This window comes from Vidua chalybeata, chromosome 8 (genome assembly GCF_026979565.1).
Source record: "Vidua chalybeata isolate OUT-0048 chromosome 8, bVidCha1 merged haplotype, whole genome shotgun sequence".
Classification (NCBI taxonomy): domain Eukaryota; kingdom Metazoa; phylum Chordata; class Aves; order Passeriformes; family Viduidae; genus Vidua; species Vidua chalybeata.
In genome coordinates, this window is record NC_071537.1 from 16,398,398 (window position 1) to 16,415,259 (window position 16,862).

A 16,862-nucleotide genomic window follows, 5' to 3' on the forward strand; every position below is an offset into this window, starting at 1 on the left:
TTCTGTTGTAAATAGAACAGTTTGTCCTTGTTTATGTTCACTGAAGTACCCAAATACTGAACATTTGTGCATTCATACATGTTAGAAACTTCTGCAGGGAAGACATTTCATTTTAACCACCTCTTCTTTTAGTTCAGTATTGTTGCTCTGTATCTACTGTTTCTAATTTTGGCAAAATACATCAGAAATTTTGGTTGCTGCATACAAGTTTTATGTTAATATTTTCCTTAAGTGCAATAAAATTTCTTATGGAAAGTATCTGACAAAATTCTTTGTGGATCCTTATGAGGAAGGTATGTATTTTAACCAGTATTTTACCAGTGTTAATCAGAATATTGTATAATGTAAAAGGTCTGCACATTAAATCAGTAACAGAAGAGAGATTAGAAGTCCTGTCTGAAATGCACTATATCCTGCTAACAGTTTCCCCATATGGCACTTAATATTTCAGCTGAAGCAATCTTGTACAGCAGATTTAGGAACTGGTATCACTTGGCCTTAAGAACCAATCAGACAATTTTTTATTATTAATGCAAAGTTTGGAAAGTTCTAAGAAAATAAAATCATATTGTTTCAGGAGTTATAAGTAATTGTAGCAGCATCTCTTAATTGATGCAAAATTGCAATAACATAAATTGTAATACTTCCAACACTACACAAGTTCCTGTAAGTCCCAATTATATGGTGTTGATAGTATTCAATTTATTTAAACTACTGCAGAAAAAATATTCATCAAGCATCACATAAATCAGCACATGTATCTCTAAAGATAAATCTCTCATCTTTGCTCACGTGCAGATTTCTCATCGGAGACCTTTCAGATTCTGAAAGTGACATATTTGAGCAGTTGAAAGAATGGGACACAAGTTCAACAGAAGAGCAGCAAAAGGCTTTCTGCCATGGCATAGAACTCATTCCCTGGTACGTGTTGTCCATCAGGGCTGACGTCCATCAGTTCATGCAGCAAGGGGCAACCGTCATTCATTACGACCAGGACACACATCTTTCAGCTCGTTGCTTCCTTCAGCTCCAGCCTGACAATAGTACTTTGACTTGGACAAAACCCACAACAGTTTGCCCTGCAAATGCTAAGGCAAAACTGAATGTGCTGGGCAATACTGCTGAGCTTGGTAAATACCAGTTTCTTGGTAATACTGGACTGGTGGAAGGCTTTTTGGACTTGTTTTCAGCCAAGGCTGTATATATGGGGCATTCAGGCATTGATATGCACACTGTGTGTGTTCAAAATAAGCTTTGCAATATGTCCCTTGAAGAAAATGGTATAACACTACTTTATGGACTTCAGACTACTGATAATAAGTTGCTGCACTTTGTTGCTCCAAAATACACTGCCAGAATGCTGTATGATGGACTGCTGGAATTGACTAAAGCGGTAAGAAAAATGAGGCGATTCCCTGATCAAAGACTGCAGTGGCTACGGAAACAGTATGTCAGCCTTTACCAGGTAAATGATGCTGTGATTCTCTATACAAAAGTCCAAATATATCAACAGCTCAATGTAATGCAATTAGTTTCTGTCATAAGTAAGATTAAATTAGAGATTAACACTAAATCTTCAACTTTGTAATGTGGATTAAGCAGAAGATCTGATTCTCCACACAAGGTTCTGTCAAATTTTGCAAGTTTTCAATACACTGAGGTTAAATTTTTTTTCTTACAAAGCTCTTCATATGTTTAGAGTTTTGGAATAAGTATTTTATTAAAGAAAAAGGTAATGACTGTACTTAAGAAGGGCACCAAAAAAATGAGTGGTAATAGGGCCAAAGGCATCCCCAAAGCAGCAAATAAAATAACCTGGGGAATTCACTCAGTAATCAAAACTAGTCTCTTCTTGATGTTTCTTTCATTGGTTCCTCAGAGATCTATATTATTGCTTTAAAAATGTGTCCTTCTTCTCCTTGTTTTGTTAATGCTGAGAATCTTTATAGGAGGATGGAAGGTTTGAAGGCCCAACCTTGGCTCAGGCTGTTGAGCTCTTTGGAGGCAGACGATGGAGTGAAAGAAGCACAGGCACGGGATCTCTCACCAAAAGCACTGAGAAGCCCAATGTGCAGAGAAACAACACTCTGGGAATAAGCACAGCTAAGAAAAAGAAGAAAGTACTCATCAGGGTAGAACATTTTGTTATTTGTGTGTTTTGTTTCCTTCTTGCAGTCACTGTGTAGCTGTGTTCTGAACCAGAGAAAAGAAGTTAGATGATGATGATTTTAAAACTGTTTATTGTCATTCCAGGTTTGAGGATTATTATTTTCCAATAGTTTGTTTATTTCTCATGCTTGCAGCATTGTTAGGATGTATAGGTGCCAGGGCTAGCAGAATGGGACAGAATCTTCTTGCAACCTTTAGGTGCTACCGCAGTAAAAAGATAAAATACAGTTGTTGATAAATATCTTAACATGCAAAGTGGTGTCTGGAGGCTGGTGTAATTTTTTTTTAAATCCTTTTTGTTTTCATATTTCAAAAAACACTACCATAGTTATTCCACATTGCATTAGCACCCATTTTGTCTTGTGTGGGTGACGGAAACATGACCTAGTCTGGCAGTCTCCTCTCTTTTCCTGAGCAAAACTGCTTTCAACAGTAGGCAGGAGAGAGGAAAATGCAGGACTAGCACCTCTATGCTGCCCACATTTTCTAGTGGGTGGGTATAAAGATTCTCAAATTACAAGATCCATCCTCTTCAGGGCTCCAGTGCAGCAGTGAAATAGTGTAAAACCAGCTGCAACATTCTAGAAAGGCACAGTCATTATCATCAACCTGAGGTAGCACCTTATGGTCCCATGCTATGTGTCTGTTTTAAGTTGTCTCTTTTCTACTCTCATTGGCCTCACAGGAGTCAGTTTCATAAGGAATAGCTGATTTATCTCATTGTTTTGTTACAGATTGTACTGAAATGCAGTGGAAGTATTGGGTTTGAGATGTTTATTATGATGCTCATTATTTGTAGGGTGAAAGTGGAGAGGCCACTGATGATGAAATGGCAACTCGGAAGGCAAAAAGCTGTAAGGAATATCGTAATAGAAGTGGTTCAGATCCTCAAGATATTGATGAACAAGAAGAATCAGGTAAATATACTGCTTCAGTACTTAAAAATCTATCAGGGTTTTGCTCAAAGCCTTTTTATGTAGACATTTTTTTATAATGTTAAAAATAAACTTATAAAGCTACTTTTGCAGTTGAAACTCCAAATCTGTGAACTCTGAAATTAATTTCTTTAGTTGTTCATGATTGTTCTTTCATTTAGTTTCAGTAGCATTCCCTTTCTACTCAGATAAAATACATTTGTAAATGAAATGGTGTTCAATACATATTTTTTAACTGTTTTGGGACAAAGAAATCTGCTAGTGTCTTACTATGTTTTAATGAATTTTCATATAGGTCTCCTGGACAAAGGATTTTTATTGTTGATAGATGTTGCAATTGTGATGAAAACTTTTGTTTTCTCCTTAGATCAAAATATTATTATTAATTCTTCTCCATCTAACAACTTGCCATCAAGAAGAGCTCACTCTCTGACAGCATCTGGATCTCCCAACTTAGGAGCTACATCATCTTCACCAGCAAGACCAGTCTCCTCTCCTGTAATATCATCAAGCAAAAGTCAGTCTAGGTAAGGGAAAAATCCATGCTTTGATTTAAAAAGAAAAGAAGCTATGATTACTTATTTATTATCTAATGTGGGGCTGTTGCCCAACTGGCAAAATCTGACAAAAACAGCGCCAGAAATGATATTAGCCTTTTTGTAGACATCTAAAACACATTGTAGAAGAACACAAGACATTTAAGCTGAAATGCCATGAATCTGAGGATGGCTTTTTAGCAAGTCCCTGAGCAGCATGTTTCAGTTTATATCTGTTACAGAAGCAGATTGGAATGCTGTTCCAAAACTACACAAATACAGACTTTAACTCTTTCTCCAGATCTTCTCCAAAACATGGTTATAGGCATTTTCTGTATAGTGAAAATCAACAGAAATGTTATAGATGTGTGAACTGAAGTTCTGAGGTTTCTCAGCACAAATAATTTATACCTGAGGGAGTAATAACCTTTACTGACATTCCTAGTGATGACTGTAGTGCTGTCTTGGGAAATGGAGGAACCAATTTGGAATCTTTCTTTTATAGGCCTCTTTTTCTTGAACATTCATCCTTTTTGTGCCACCTAGGCAGCGTAAAAGGTTATGCTCTTGCAATATGTGCAGTAACAGAGTGCACTATTATATTAATGCTATAGATACTAATGGTGATGGTAGTAGTAATTACAGTATTAATAATATGTCAGGGATGTGGACAGTACTTTATGACATACAAGAAGACAGTCTCAACAGAGGTTTTCCAGTGCCCTTCTGGAGAAGGAATGCTGAAATATCATTATGAGTATGAATCTTGGGGGTTCCACGAGAGCAACAGTAAACAATGGAAGAGATTACTGCTGCTGATAGAACATTATATTTGTAGAGACATGTCTTGTGCAGTGGTTTTGGTTGTGTGTTACTTGGGGATTGTACTTATACTTAAAATAGTTGGATTTGGCAACAGGTGTGAGTAGTAGAGTCACCTGTGAACATGTGTGGTTGGGTTAACACTGCTTTGTGAGCCTGTGTTCCTTTTGTTTTTCACTGTCATTCACAAACTTGGATTTGTCTTGGTAAGCAATGTTTTTTTTTTTTTTTTGGTAAGGGTGAGAACAGCTTTCTTTTACATTGAACTGAAGAAATACTGCTTTACAATCTCTGGAAAATTATTCTGTGTTTTGCAAATCTGCCTTTTGCTTTTATGCCAAAATAGTTGCTGTCTCTAAATTAGATTAAAAGGTTCAGTGGAGAACTCGCATTCCCTGGAAAAGGACAGCTAATGTTCCTTTAAATCCTCTCAGGCCTGGATTTCTGCATGGATCTGTGTGTAGCTAAGCACTGTGGACCTCTCCCAGTTATCACAGGTTTTCCCTGGCAAAGTTGTCTGGCACCTCCACAGCATCACTTTGCAGAGCAGTCCCAAGTTTGCTATGAGACCCTTTGTGATAGAACTTGCTCAGGATGTACCTTATGGCTGTTACATCATCATGTCCTGAAGGAGTCTTCCTCAGAGCAGATTTACATGTTTTACCCATTATCTTGACCCAGTTTTCATGAGCCATTAAGAAATTTGGAGGCCTGGAGAGAGTTGTATTCTGAACACAGGTAGCTTGCAGCTGCTTTTGTCATTCCTTCAAAGCACATGGGCATCTGATGAATTTCCAGGTTCCTTGGAAATCTAGTGCCACTTGTAAGGTGGAGGAAGCAGGAGGATGGTTGGTAAGGCTACTGGGGCATGGAGCACAGGATATGGAAAACTAGAGATGGGGGCTTTTTTGGGAAGGGAGAGTAAACCTCCTTGCTCAGCAGTCAATCCAGACTGCTGCTAATTGCAATTTTGGTTGTTGGTGACGGTTGAGTTTTCTTGGGGGTTTTGACTTTTTTTTTTTTTTTAACCTTTTGTTTTTACTGATTTCCCATTACTCTGGAAGATAATCTTTAGTGATCAGATCGGGTGAAATGGTTAGCATTTTCTTCTGCTCTTGGTCTCCCATTTGGTACTCTGCAGTTCCAATCTGTTTTCTGGAATCTAGAGGCTTTCCTCATCATGGTTTATTTTCCCTGTCTTATAAAAATGCTGGGAATTATTTTAGCTAAAAAAGTTACATGCAGTATGTCAGTACTTTCCATAGTGATATCAAACAAATGGAATATTATCAACTAAAGTAGATGGTATTTTTTAATACTTTTAAATCACATTTTGTTTTCAATTGCATGCATCCATCCCATGCCAGGAGTAAACTCGGGAATCTGGTCCAGCCTATTTGTGTAGAAAGTCACCTGCTTGCAGGCATGTCCTTTGGAAAGCTGGACAACAAGCTGCTCCTGTTTTTCCATCACAGCTGTCTGAACTATTTGTACTGAGCCTGATGGCAAAATTCGTAGAAGAATGGATCTGTGTATTTGAACATTACAGAGCAATAAAATCTGACATGTGGTCTGATATTTTGAAGTAAATACTGTAACTTGCGCCATTAAATATGGTTCAAACTAGATAGTTGTTGGTATTTGTGTTGTTGCTTAGATCCTGCCCTTTTCAGGATGCTGTTGCTGGCAGGTCCCATTCCTGTGATGTGTGTTCATTAGTGCTTAGGCCCAGGAAGGGGCTCAAGAGCTCAGCCCCTGATTGCAAGTTACTCCATGTAGTTCACTAAGGACTTGTTCATACTGCTCAAGTAAGGCCTGATTGTACTTACTAAAGTGAAGCCTAAAGATTTTGGGATGCAACTTTTAGAAATGTGCTGGTTCTACTTCAAAAATGTTGTTCAGCTGCACAACTTAGATTAATGACTGCAGTTACAGAACAATCTATTTTATTATTTCATCTTCAATGAACCTTATACACAGCCTGCATTACAAGAATACTGGCATTGTTTTCTTTAAAGGGAAAATAAGTGCTTTCATTGTGCCATGTGCATCAGGTCTTTTTCCACATGAAAGTTTTAAATTGCATAATATACATTATTCATTCTGATAAAGTTTGCAGTTGTCTTGAAGAAAAAAAAAGAGATACTATAAACCAAGAAGGTAAAAAACATCATTATGCATCTTATAAGATGGTGCTTTATTTGCTTCTTCCAGATATTGGTAACACATTAATTAAGGAGAGCACAAATGAACTGTTAATACACTCATGCATAATATTTCAGTTAAGTAGAAGTTTAATGTAACCAGACTACAGCAGTCTTTTTTTGATTTAGCACATGGAGCAGCAGTAGCTGGCATGGCCGTGTCAAAGGAGGAATGAAGGGATTTCAGAACTTCATGGTATCTGATAGTAACATGACTTTTGTGGAATTTGTAGAGCTCTTCAAATCTTTCAGGTAAAAGATTTTTTTTTCTGTACTAATTTCCTTCATCCAAGTTTATAAAAGAGCAAAAACGGAACTTTTCCACTCTTTTTGCAGTGTCCGTAGCCGCAAGGATCTGAAAGACCTTTTTGATGTTTATGCTGTGCCTTGCAATCGATCTGGCTTAGACCCTGCTCCACTTTATACTAATTTGAAGATTGATGAAAATAGCAGTGGATTCCAACCTGATTTAGGTTTGTTAAAGAGAAAAATGCAATTGTTAGACTGCTGAGCAGCTTCAGTTATTTGCCTTAATAAAATGTGTTTCAGTCAGTCTCCTTATCAGTTACAAGTTTAAGTAGAGGACTGCTGCCATGCCTGCACTAATACCTAGTTAGCAGGATATAAGACAAAAATGAAGGGAAGGAAAAGTATTCCAGCTTTCCATTAGCCAGATATATTTGTAACTGGTAATAGCAGAGGAATAAAACTTGTTGCTCAATGGCTGAGCCCAGAGATCTGTACAGGTTGCAGGAGCCCTGGAAGGGCTAAAACACTGAGCAAATATAGGGAGGAGAAAGGAGGAGGCTGTGCCCTGTGTCCCATTTGGCTGTTTTTTTCTTATCTACTTTCCTAGTGGATCTGCTTTATGTGGGACAGAGGGGAAGGAAGCCTCTGTCCCCCTTTACATTCCTCAGTTACCATAATCTAAGTCTGGGACTTTGGCCACATGTAAATAAAAGAGTCTTTCTGCCAAGCAGCTTGTGGGGAGGGTGCAGAACAATTGGCATATGAAACTGGAAAAAGATAAAGGGTGATTGAGCAGGAAGGGTGTGGGGTTGCACACAGTGAAGGAAAGGCTTTGAGGCTGTTTGTGGTGGTGAGAGGGAGCAGGAGTGTCCTGGGTGTGTAGGAGGCTGTGGATCCATGTTAAAGGTTCCAGGATTTTGTTCAGAGTAACTGGACACTTGTAGTCTGCTCACATGCATACTTAATGCTCTCTCTTTTATTAGTGGGTAGAAACAAGTTGATTTTGTTCTAATTTATTGCTAAAACACCCAGTGAGATACTTGTGTGAATTACATATTAGATTATATTCTATACAGGATATGTAACACACGTAATTGTTTAGCTTATATTTTTATTTCCTCATTTTTCTTTTAAGATTTGTTGACTAGAAATGTTTCAGACCTTGGTTTGTTCATTAAGAGCAGGCAGCAGCTATCAGACAACCAGAGGCAAATATCTGATGCTATTGCTGCTGCCAGCATCGTAACCAATGGCACTGGAGTTGAAAGCACATCACTGGGAGTATTTGGAGTAGGAATTCAGCAGCTGAACGACTTCCTAGTGAATTGCCAAGGAGAACACTGCACCTATGATGAAATCCTCAGTATTATTCAGGTCTGTAACACAGATCTCTTACATTTCCTTTTTAGTAGAGCTGTTACTTATATTTTCCCCATTAATGTTGTGTGTTGTTCAGAATAGAATCTGTGTGGGTATCTCCTTTCACACTGATATTGTCTCTACAGTTTACTTGAATTTAAAATTTAATGTTATCTTTATTTTGGGCCAGAAAATTGTATGGATGTCCATAAATATAGCAATTTTAAAAATGCAAATAAATAGTTTTATTAGTAATGAGTACTTTAGCAGGGAAGGGATGTCACCACCTAGGAAAACTGTTCATGACAATTCTTTTATTTTTTTCTTTGTCAGGGACCACATTTGATTGAGCATAATCTTACTTTGAAACTTTAAAAAGCACCATTTCCACATATTTTTGTTTTATTGTAAAAAAATTTTCCAGAGCAAACATGCCCATTTTATTCCCTTATGTACCATGGCTGAAGATTTTAGAAAGCGAGTAGAAAAATTTTTATTCCTCCAAATTCCTCCATGCATAATTAATATACTCCAAAACTAAACCCCTGTTTAACAGTTAACAAAGGCTAAAAACTATATATAACTATCAGCACGTAAGATAGAATTGCAGAGTTTAAAGGACAACAATTCTAAAGAAACTTCAAGTTGTAATACCACAACTCTTGTTGGGATGGTGTTATGTTGTATTTAAGCATACTAGATAGGAGTAGGACACCTGATCATAAATCTTTCTTAATTTCAATTTAATTGGATTAGTTGATCTCCCAACCTGAATGATTCTTTGATTTATGATTATGATTTTAGTATGTTTGTGTAGTGATTTGTAAGCACAGTTTGCAGGCACCTGATTACTTTATCCACAGAAAGACTGTGTTTAAATACTAACTGTTTTGTGCTATGAGCAGCTACATATAAAAACATAACAAAGACATCTTTCTAAGAATTGTTATTATATATTTATCTTTGATTTCTTCCTCCTCATAGAAATTTGAACCTAGTGTGAACATGTGCCAGCAGGGGCTGCTATCTTTTGAAGGATTTGCAAGGTAATTACCTACATGCTCATTTATATAGATATATATATATATATAATATGGATGTGTATATATATATATATATATATATGTATTATATGTATGTATGTATGTGTGTATATAAAAAGATGATGCCAGTGTATTGATGTTTCTTGGAGAGTCACAAAATGCTCATCACAGCATAAAATTTCCTCACATCTTCTCACTTCTAGATTTTTGATGGATAAAGACAACTTTGCCTCCAAAAATGATGAATCACAGGAGAATGCTGAGGACTTGCACTATCCTCTCTCATATTACTACATAGAATCCTCACACAATACTTACCTTACTGGCCATCAGCTTAAAGGGGAGTCCTCAGTGGAGCTCTACAGCCAGGTATGCAGGACTGGATTGTTGTGTAGCTTTCAACATGAACTTGTTTGTTTTGCTGGCAAGTTTCAGGAACATGACCTTTTTGCTTTGAAAATCTAAATGTCCTAAACCCCTGCTTGCAAAACGTTGGAAAACATGATGTGTGGGAAAGCTGCCTGTAAGCACAGTTGTGCTCAAATGCCTTTTCTAAAGCAAAAAAAAATGGGTTTAGTTTGAGATTCATAGCATTTAGACACCAGTTGGTCTGACCCAACCTACTAAAATTAGACTTTCCCACAGGAAAGACTGATCTAATATTTTAGTTCATTCAGATGTCAGAAACACTACTGAGATACTGTACATTGCAGTGCAAAGACAAATTTCAAATAGAACTATAACTTCTAAAAATGTTACTTCTAGGAATATTATACAGTTTTTAGACTTTATGCCTGATTGGTGCTGATGAGGGAAGGAACAATTTCTCCCTTGGGCTTTCAGTTCTGTATTTGTTTGTATATATATATATATATATATATATATAATTTTGTGTGTGTGTGTGTGTTTACAAAATGCTGGAGAAAGCATCAAACTGGCAGCAGTGTTTTCATTATGCTGAGAGTTAATGACTCAACACTGAGAATGGACACATCTGGTGTTCCATGTGCTCCTTCACCTGGGGCTGTAGACAGAGAGGTGAGGCTGTGTTAGGAAATCCTGAATATCATGAATGCACTGAGTAATGCAATTGCAGAGGTTCCTGTAGTAGCACTGCACAGTGATCTTAGTATTGTGTTGGTAATAGATGGGAAGTGAGATAGAGATCAACTGCCTTCAAAGTTTGCATGATTCAGAAAAGCTTCTTCCTGTCCCTCAAGTACTTGTTGCCAGCTGAAGGGGCACTTTGCTCTGGCTCATAGAAGTGGTGGAGTGCCAGCTATGGACACAACTGTCTGAAATCACATTATTCAGGTTTTGAGTAATTTTTTCTTTGTTCATGAATGGTTTTACTGGAAATGGTTTTAATTCTTGGGATCTTTCTATTCAGTAAAATATTAACTTGTAGTACAGATGACAGGCGTGCTAAATACTGATGACAATAATAAGCTGGGCTACCAAAAGATGGGTTAGCTCATCTCTTCCTTCATGTTTCCTCTTTGCTTCCTTCATTGGTTTTTCTAGCAATGGCTTTCTAAAATAAGTAAATGAATAATTAAATAAATAAATTGATGAATTGATGGCTGTAAATAGCTTAGTATAATTGATTAAGATTATTTTCATTTTAACTATCTCATTTCCATTTTAACTATCCTCATAGAAGCTTCTTAAGACTTCAGACTATCTTTTATTTATAAAACTAATAATGACACAAAGAAAAACCACCAGCAAACAAACTGCAGGTGCTTTCTCCATAAGCTGTCATGGGAACAACCTGAAATAAATTGCCATGTTGCTCTATAGCTGTTTCTGCAGGTAGAAATACAGGAACGTCTCTCTCTCTCTCAGAAAATTAAGCTGTACAATAAGAATCACCTTCTGCAAACAGATTCCATGTATCCTGTATGATACCATGGATTTCAAAGCTTTATTGTAATTCTCTGAAGAACATACATGCTTTGCTTTATTTTCCCAGTCTTTTTCAATGGGAAATAAGGAATTCAGTTAGGGAATGCAGTTAGCTGGGGACTGTACATTCCATGGGCTGTTTACTTCACAGTGAACACACTTCACACTTTCCAGCAATTTTGCTGATTCACTGGACTTCCATTCAGTTCTGCAATGTCTGTCTTCTGCTGTGATGGCATGATACTGTGGCTTAGATGTGCTTACATTATTCAATTGCATTATAGGTTCTTTTACAAGGCTGCAGAAGTGTAGAATTGGATTGCTGGGATGGTGATGATGGGATGCCTATCATTTATCATGGGCACACTCTTACTACAAAGATCTCTTTTAAGGTATGCTGGTAATTGCATGTAGAAGCAAAAAAAAAAAAGAGAAGTTATTTTTTCTGTAACAAAGGAAAAATACATATTCTAATAGGCTAAATTCTAATAGAATATAAACTATAGATTATGTCAGACATTAAATTCTCAGTGGTAAATATGCTTACAAGTCTTTGTAGCATATGTAGTGTAATTTTCTGTCTTTTTGTTGATACCAAAATAACAAAAGTAGGTGTTACCACTTTTGTTGTAACAAGATGCCAGCTTGCTTTGAAAGCACACAGTGGCTTCCGTCTTACAGAGGAAAGCAGATGTCTCTCCTGTCAGCTAGCAGCAGGCTAACTGAGAGCTGCAGAATGCTGCCATGCTCTTTCATCGGCCTCTCTCTCTCTGGCAGGAGGTGGTGGAAGCCATCGATCGCAACGCGTTCATCACCTCCGACATGCCGGTCATCATCTCCATAGAAAACCACTGCTCGCTGCCCCAGCAGCGCAAGATGGCCGAGATTTTCAAGGTAGGCTGTCCACTGCCATCAGTTATTCCAAGCACATGCCCTGGGATTTTCCATAGTACATCACCTGTTCTTGATATTTCAGAATGTGTTTGGAGATAAGTTGGTGACAAAGTTTTTATTTGAGAGTGACTTTTCTGATGATCCCATGCTGCCTTCCCCTGGCCAACTGAGAAGAAAAATCCTGCTTAAAAACAAGAAGCTGAAAGCTCATCAAACACCAGTGGATATATTGAAACAGAAGGTATAGTCCTTCCTTAACAGCAAGCAGCGAGACCCAACTCTTGTTAGAAGTAGTTAATTTGTGTTTGAAATTTTTGCTAATTCCAATGTACAGCAGAATAATCTAATGCACATTCATGCTTGGATAACTCACAGTGGATTGCAGTGCTTTCAAATAAGTAGACAACACATATAGTAAATTATAGCTACAGCTTAATTGTAGTGTATATTGTTTTTATAAAACTTTATAATATTATGATTAACACCATATGCCCTGTGTGACAAACATAAATGAATCTTTTTCTCTGAGGTTTTAACATTTGCTACTCATGTTTATTGAGAAGTAGTGATATGCATTGAGTATGTGTGTGTATTTACAGTATGTAGTAATTTTTGGTAGACTTCTGCTTTGTTTCTTTTTCCACATTCAAGCCACTTGATTTTTTATTGACTTCTTGTGGGAGACTCTACTCAAATAATTTTTATTTCCATGTGAGAATTTCTTTGATTTCTAAAATTTAGGGCTGCATCTCAAATAACCTCAATCTAATAATGTCTGTGGTTAGTCAGCAGTTCAGTCGAATCCTTGAAAACTAATTGCCATTGCCCAAAATGTAAATACAATTGCATTAGACTTAAATTCTTGTTATCAGATGAGAAAATCATACTGATCATACCAGTATATGGATATTCTCCATCTTTTGAAAAAGTATTTAATTGTTCCTGAAACAACATATCTCAGACTGGAAAAAGGCAGTCTTGAATGATGTGCAGCTTGGACGTTTTCCCATAATTAATTAGGTTTCATATCTTACTGTTTTTCTTGCAATACAAGTTCTCTTTACATTCAAACCCCTAAAGTGGTATTTTAGCTTGATCTTAGCAATCTACTTATTTCTCACTTAATATATTCAGTGTTTTCATATAAACAAAACAAGATACAAACAGTGATGAAAACGGTTTTTTTTTTAAAGTACTTAGCAATGATGTAATAAGTGTTTTTGTTGTTGTAGGCTCATCAGCTAGCACATTTGCAAGCACAGGCTAGCAATGGTGCTAGCAACCCCACACCTACCAATGAAGAGGAAGAAGATGAAGAGGATGAATATGACTATGACTATGAATCTCTCTCTGATGGTAACTATATTTCTTTGTTTGTTTGTTACAGTGCTTTTGTTAGAACTGTAGTAATAAGATGTGAATATTCTAGTTCAGGAATTAGCTGGGTAAGCAGTGTCCTTGCACGAGTCTGAAAAGGCTGAAATTCTTCAGCTGGTAGAGAAAAGGATTGAGGGGTGAATTGGAAGCAGGTTTACTAAGTCAGGAAGTGGTGGATTAAGGGAAGCACAGAATGTTACTCGTTAGATCTAGCAGGTGCTCAATAAAACAAGTGGAAGATCAGTCTAAAACAGGTAAAATATTTGTGCAGCTGGTAGCAAACTTCTGGAATCTGCTGCCATGGGAAATTGCAGGGCCAAATGGCATCAGAGTATTAAAAAAAAAAAAAAGATTGGACAAATTAATGAAGAGCTTTATAAACAGTTGGTTTTGGTAGCAGTATTTGGTTCAACATCCCTATTATTCAGTGATTGTGGTTGTTGGGGTGGTGATTATTGGCTGGTTGCTCTGTTGCCAATATCAGAAAGAGAATACTGGGCTGCATGGACAACTGGTCTGACACAGCTGGGGATGTTCTCCTGAGTGAATAGTGAAGTATTTCAGTCACTGCACATTTCATTCTGGTGGGGACCCATTTAAGTTCCAGGTGCCATGTTCAGAGAAGGTGTAAGGCTTGAGCACGTCCTGCAGCACAGGACTTCTTCCCAGGTCGTCTCTTGTTTACATTACTTGCTTCTGTGTTTAGTGATTTTAAAAATAGTCACAGAATGAACAAATGCAGTTCAAGACTTGACACTACTTGTGGAATAGCAATGTTATTTATGAGTTTGGTGTCAATGCTGCCTTCAGTTGCATTTTGCCTGAAAGTTGGCCTAGCTGGCTACTTGAGCAAACTCTTTGTGAGGAACAGGGTGAGATGCTGTAGACGTAAATTGCCATGAAAACTCAAATCTTTGCTAACAGACTTGCCAACAAAATTTTGCAAACTGAATGCAGTAAGTGACTTTTTGGCACTGTTCTAGTTAAGAGAAAGTTTGAAAAATCTGAAGCTATCAAGAAACATTTACACCTTCCAATATATGAAGGAATCTGCAGCATGGCTTACTCTACTGCATTACAATGATTATTCTTTGAAGTCTTTAATTAATATTTTGTTAAAACTAATCTAAATGATGGTCTGTAAACTTTCTAAATGAGATTCAGTTTTATTTTTCTTACCAATACATTTTTTTTGCGTAAGGCTAATAATTTTAGAACTGACACTTTTCATTTCTCTAGCTCTAAATCTTAATTCCCTTTCCTCTTATTCCCTCTCTGACTCGTTTCCCTGTAGCTGATGTCCTTAATGCTTCTCCTGCTCCTAACAGCCAGGAAGGTAAAAGCCACTTGGTTGAGCATTTTAACTGCATGAAATCAGCACTGCATCTTCAGCCTGTTCAATGTGACAGTGTGAATATATAGTTTCTAGTTCATATTATAAATGCAAGCAGTGATTCTTATTGTTAACCATTGTTAACTGGTCAGGAACTATTAGAAGCCTGCATGTGTGACATTTGTTATACATAAAAAGAATATGGTCAAAGCATCAGGAATATCAGGAATAAATTGAAACCATTCCTTTTGTGACAACTGCGACATTTTGGTCTAGAAAGACCACATCATTATTAAGCATACTGTTCTCTGGAAAATATGTAGCTTTGAAGATATGTTTCTATATCTGTAAAAAAACTTGTGCATGGTGAAAGTAAGGAGAGGAAAGCCAAACCTTGCTGTACAATATGTGTACAGCATTTGTTTGATGGGGTTAATTGTACTTGGACTTTGGCATTTTTTGTCATTTGGGAATATCAATTGTTTTCTTTTGGCAAACTTAATTCATTAGATGGTTTGGTTTTAAAGATCTTCTGAGAACAAAAGGATGGGCTTTAAAGGAAAGTCAATGTCTTAACCAAACCCAAGCATTAAATTTTTAAATAGAAGATTACTACGAGAGGATGATGCTCTGACCAGTAAATGCATTATTTTAGCATCTAGCATAGTTCATATAAGATTCACAACACTGTCCACAAATATTGTTAATTCAAATTAAATTTCCAGTTGAAATTATTTGGCTTTATGTTTATTAAAATCCCATTAATTTTTAGATAATATTCTTGAAGATCGACCTGAGAATAAATTATCAAGTGATAAACTGCAGTTTGAATATAATGAAGAGACTGCCAAACGACTAAAGAAGGCTGATTGTGCTACTTACAATAATAAAGGAAAGGTAGTTCTGCTTTTTCCCTCTTTCTTCTCGGCTGCATTTTTATATATAACCAGGTTCAAAAGGATTTGGACAGTTTAGGTAACTGAGACATCAGATAGCAGATGCACTTTAATGAAGAGAAACAAGAGAAAGCATGGAAAGACACTAGAGAAAATAGCCTAAGTAGAACAAATGCTCATCATACTGTTCAAGAAAAGTCCTCAGAGGTTATAGTACATATAGGCTGCTTGACTGAAAATGAATATTGATGGAACTGATGATTTCATCTGAATCTTCAGCATCTTTATGCTTCAAAATAAGTTTAAAATACTGCACTATGATATCAGATAATCACAGCACCTCTTATTAAATCATCTGAAAAAAGAACCAGTGTATTACTGTTTCGTGTATTATATATTCTTCTCAACATGGATGTGTTTTGTCTAAATGTTTGTAGAACTGACTCTGAAAAGGCCTTTACACACTACTGCAGAATCAGTAACGGGTATTGATCAGAAATGTACACACGGGAGGGAGATTTGTTAGGTGAGAACAGAAACCATGTAGGAAGAAAGAGATAAAATATTTCAAAGACATAAGTATGATATGCAAGAATTCTTCTACATTCAGTAATATTATTAAATGTTCTTCGTGTTGTCACTCAGGTTTACGACATGGAGCTGGGTGAAGAATTCTATCTTCCACAAAATAAGAAGGAAAGCAGACAAATAGCCCCAGAGCTATCAGATCTTGTCATTTACTGTCAAGCTGTGAAGTTCCCGGGTAAGCACACTGCCCTGTTTTATTGCTTTAGGCTGTCTAATTCCTGGAGACATTATGTTTATGTTTTGAATTAGTTTGAAGTAGTCGAGGAGGTTCGTTCTTCATGATTTGGTAGTCTTCATAATAGCAGCTCCTGGCTGAGAAGTAGTGTTCATAAATTATGTGAATACATTCTGTTTGTCATATTAAAATGTTTACAAAAGTGAAATTTGCCAGTCTTCACAACTTAGACAACTGCTTCACTGCCAAATGCCAGATGACAGAAAGCTTTATCTTAAGAGCTCCGAGTTTCCATGTAAGGTCCTACTGAATTAAGAAGGAAAATATTCTTAAGGCCTTGAAGGTAGAGTGTCACATTTCTTTAAGTGACCTCT

General features: G+C 36.8%; 1 protein-coding gene across 1 annotated transcript in view; it reads left to right on the top strand.

The window, feature by feature from the left end:
- Window positions 1-16,862, top strand: part of PLCE1 (phospholipase C epsilon 1) — a 112,050-nt gene that overhangs the window by 79,417 nt on the left and 15,771 nt on the right. Inside the window, exons 7-21 of the mRNA XM_053949688.1 lie at window positions 799-1,465; window positions 1,950-2,132; window positions 2,969-3,086; window positions 3,472-3,631; window positions 6,796-6,918; window positions 7,003-7,139; window positions 8,051-8,289; window positions 9,259-9,320; window positions 9,521-9,686; window positions 11,510-11,617; window positions 12,003-12,119; window positions 12,202-12,360; window positions 13,352-13,475; window positions 15,602-15,726; window positions 16,371-16,488. Of these exons, the coding sequence (XP_053805663.1) occupies window positions 799-1,465; window positions 1,950-2,132; window positions 2,969-3,086; window positions 3,472-3,631; window positions 6,796-6,918; window positions 7,003-7,139; window positions 8,051-8,289; window positions 9,259-9,320; window positions 9,521-9,686; window positions 11,510-11,617; window positions 12,003-12,119; window positions 12,202-12,360; window positions 13,352-13,475; window positions 15,602-15,726; window positions 16,371-16,488 (2,606 nt within the window). The remainder of the gene's footprint in view (window positions 1-798; window positions 1,466-1,949; window positions 2,133-2,968; window positions 3,087-3,471; window positions 3,632-6,795; window positions 6,919-7,002; window positions 7,140-8,050; window positions 8,290-9,258; window positions 9,321-9,520; window positions 9,687-11,509; window positions 11,618-12,002; window positions 12,120-12,201; window positions 12,361-13,351; window positions 13,476-15,601; window positions 15,727-16,370; window positions 16,489-16,862) is intronic.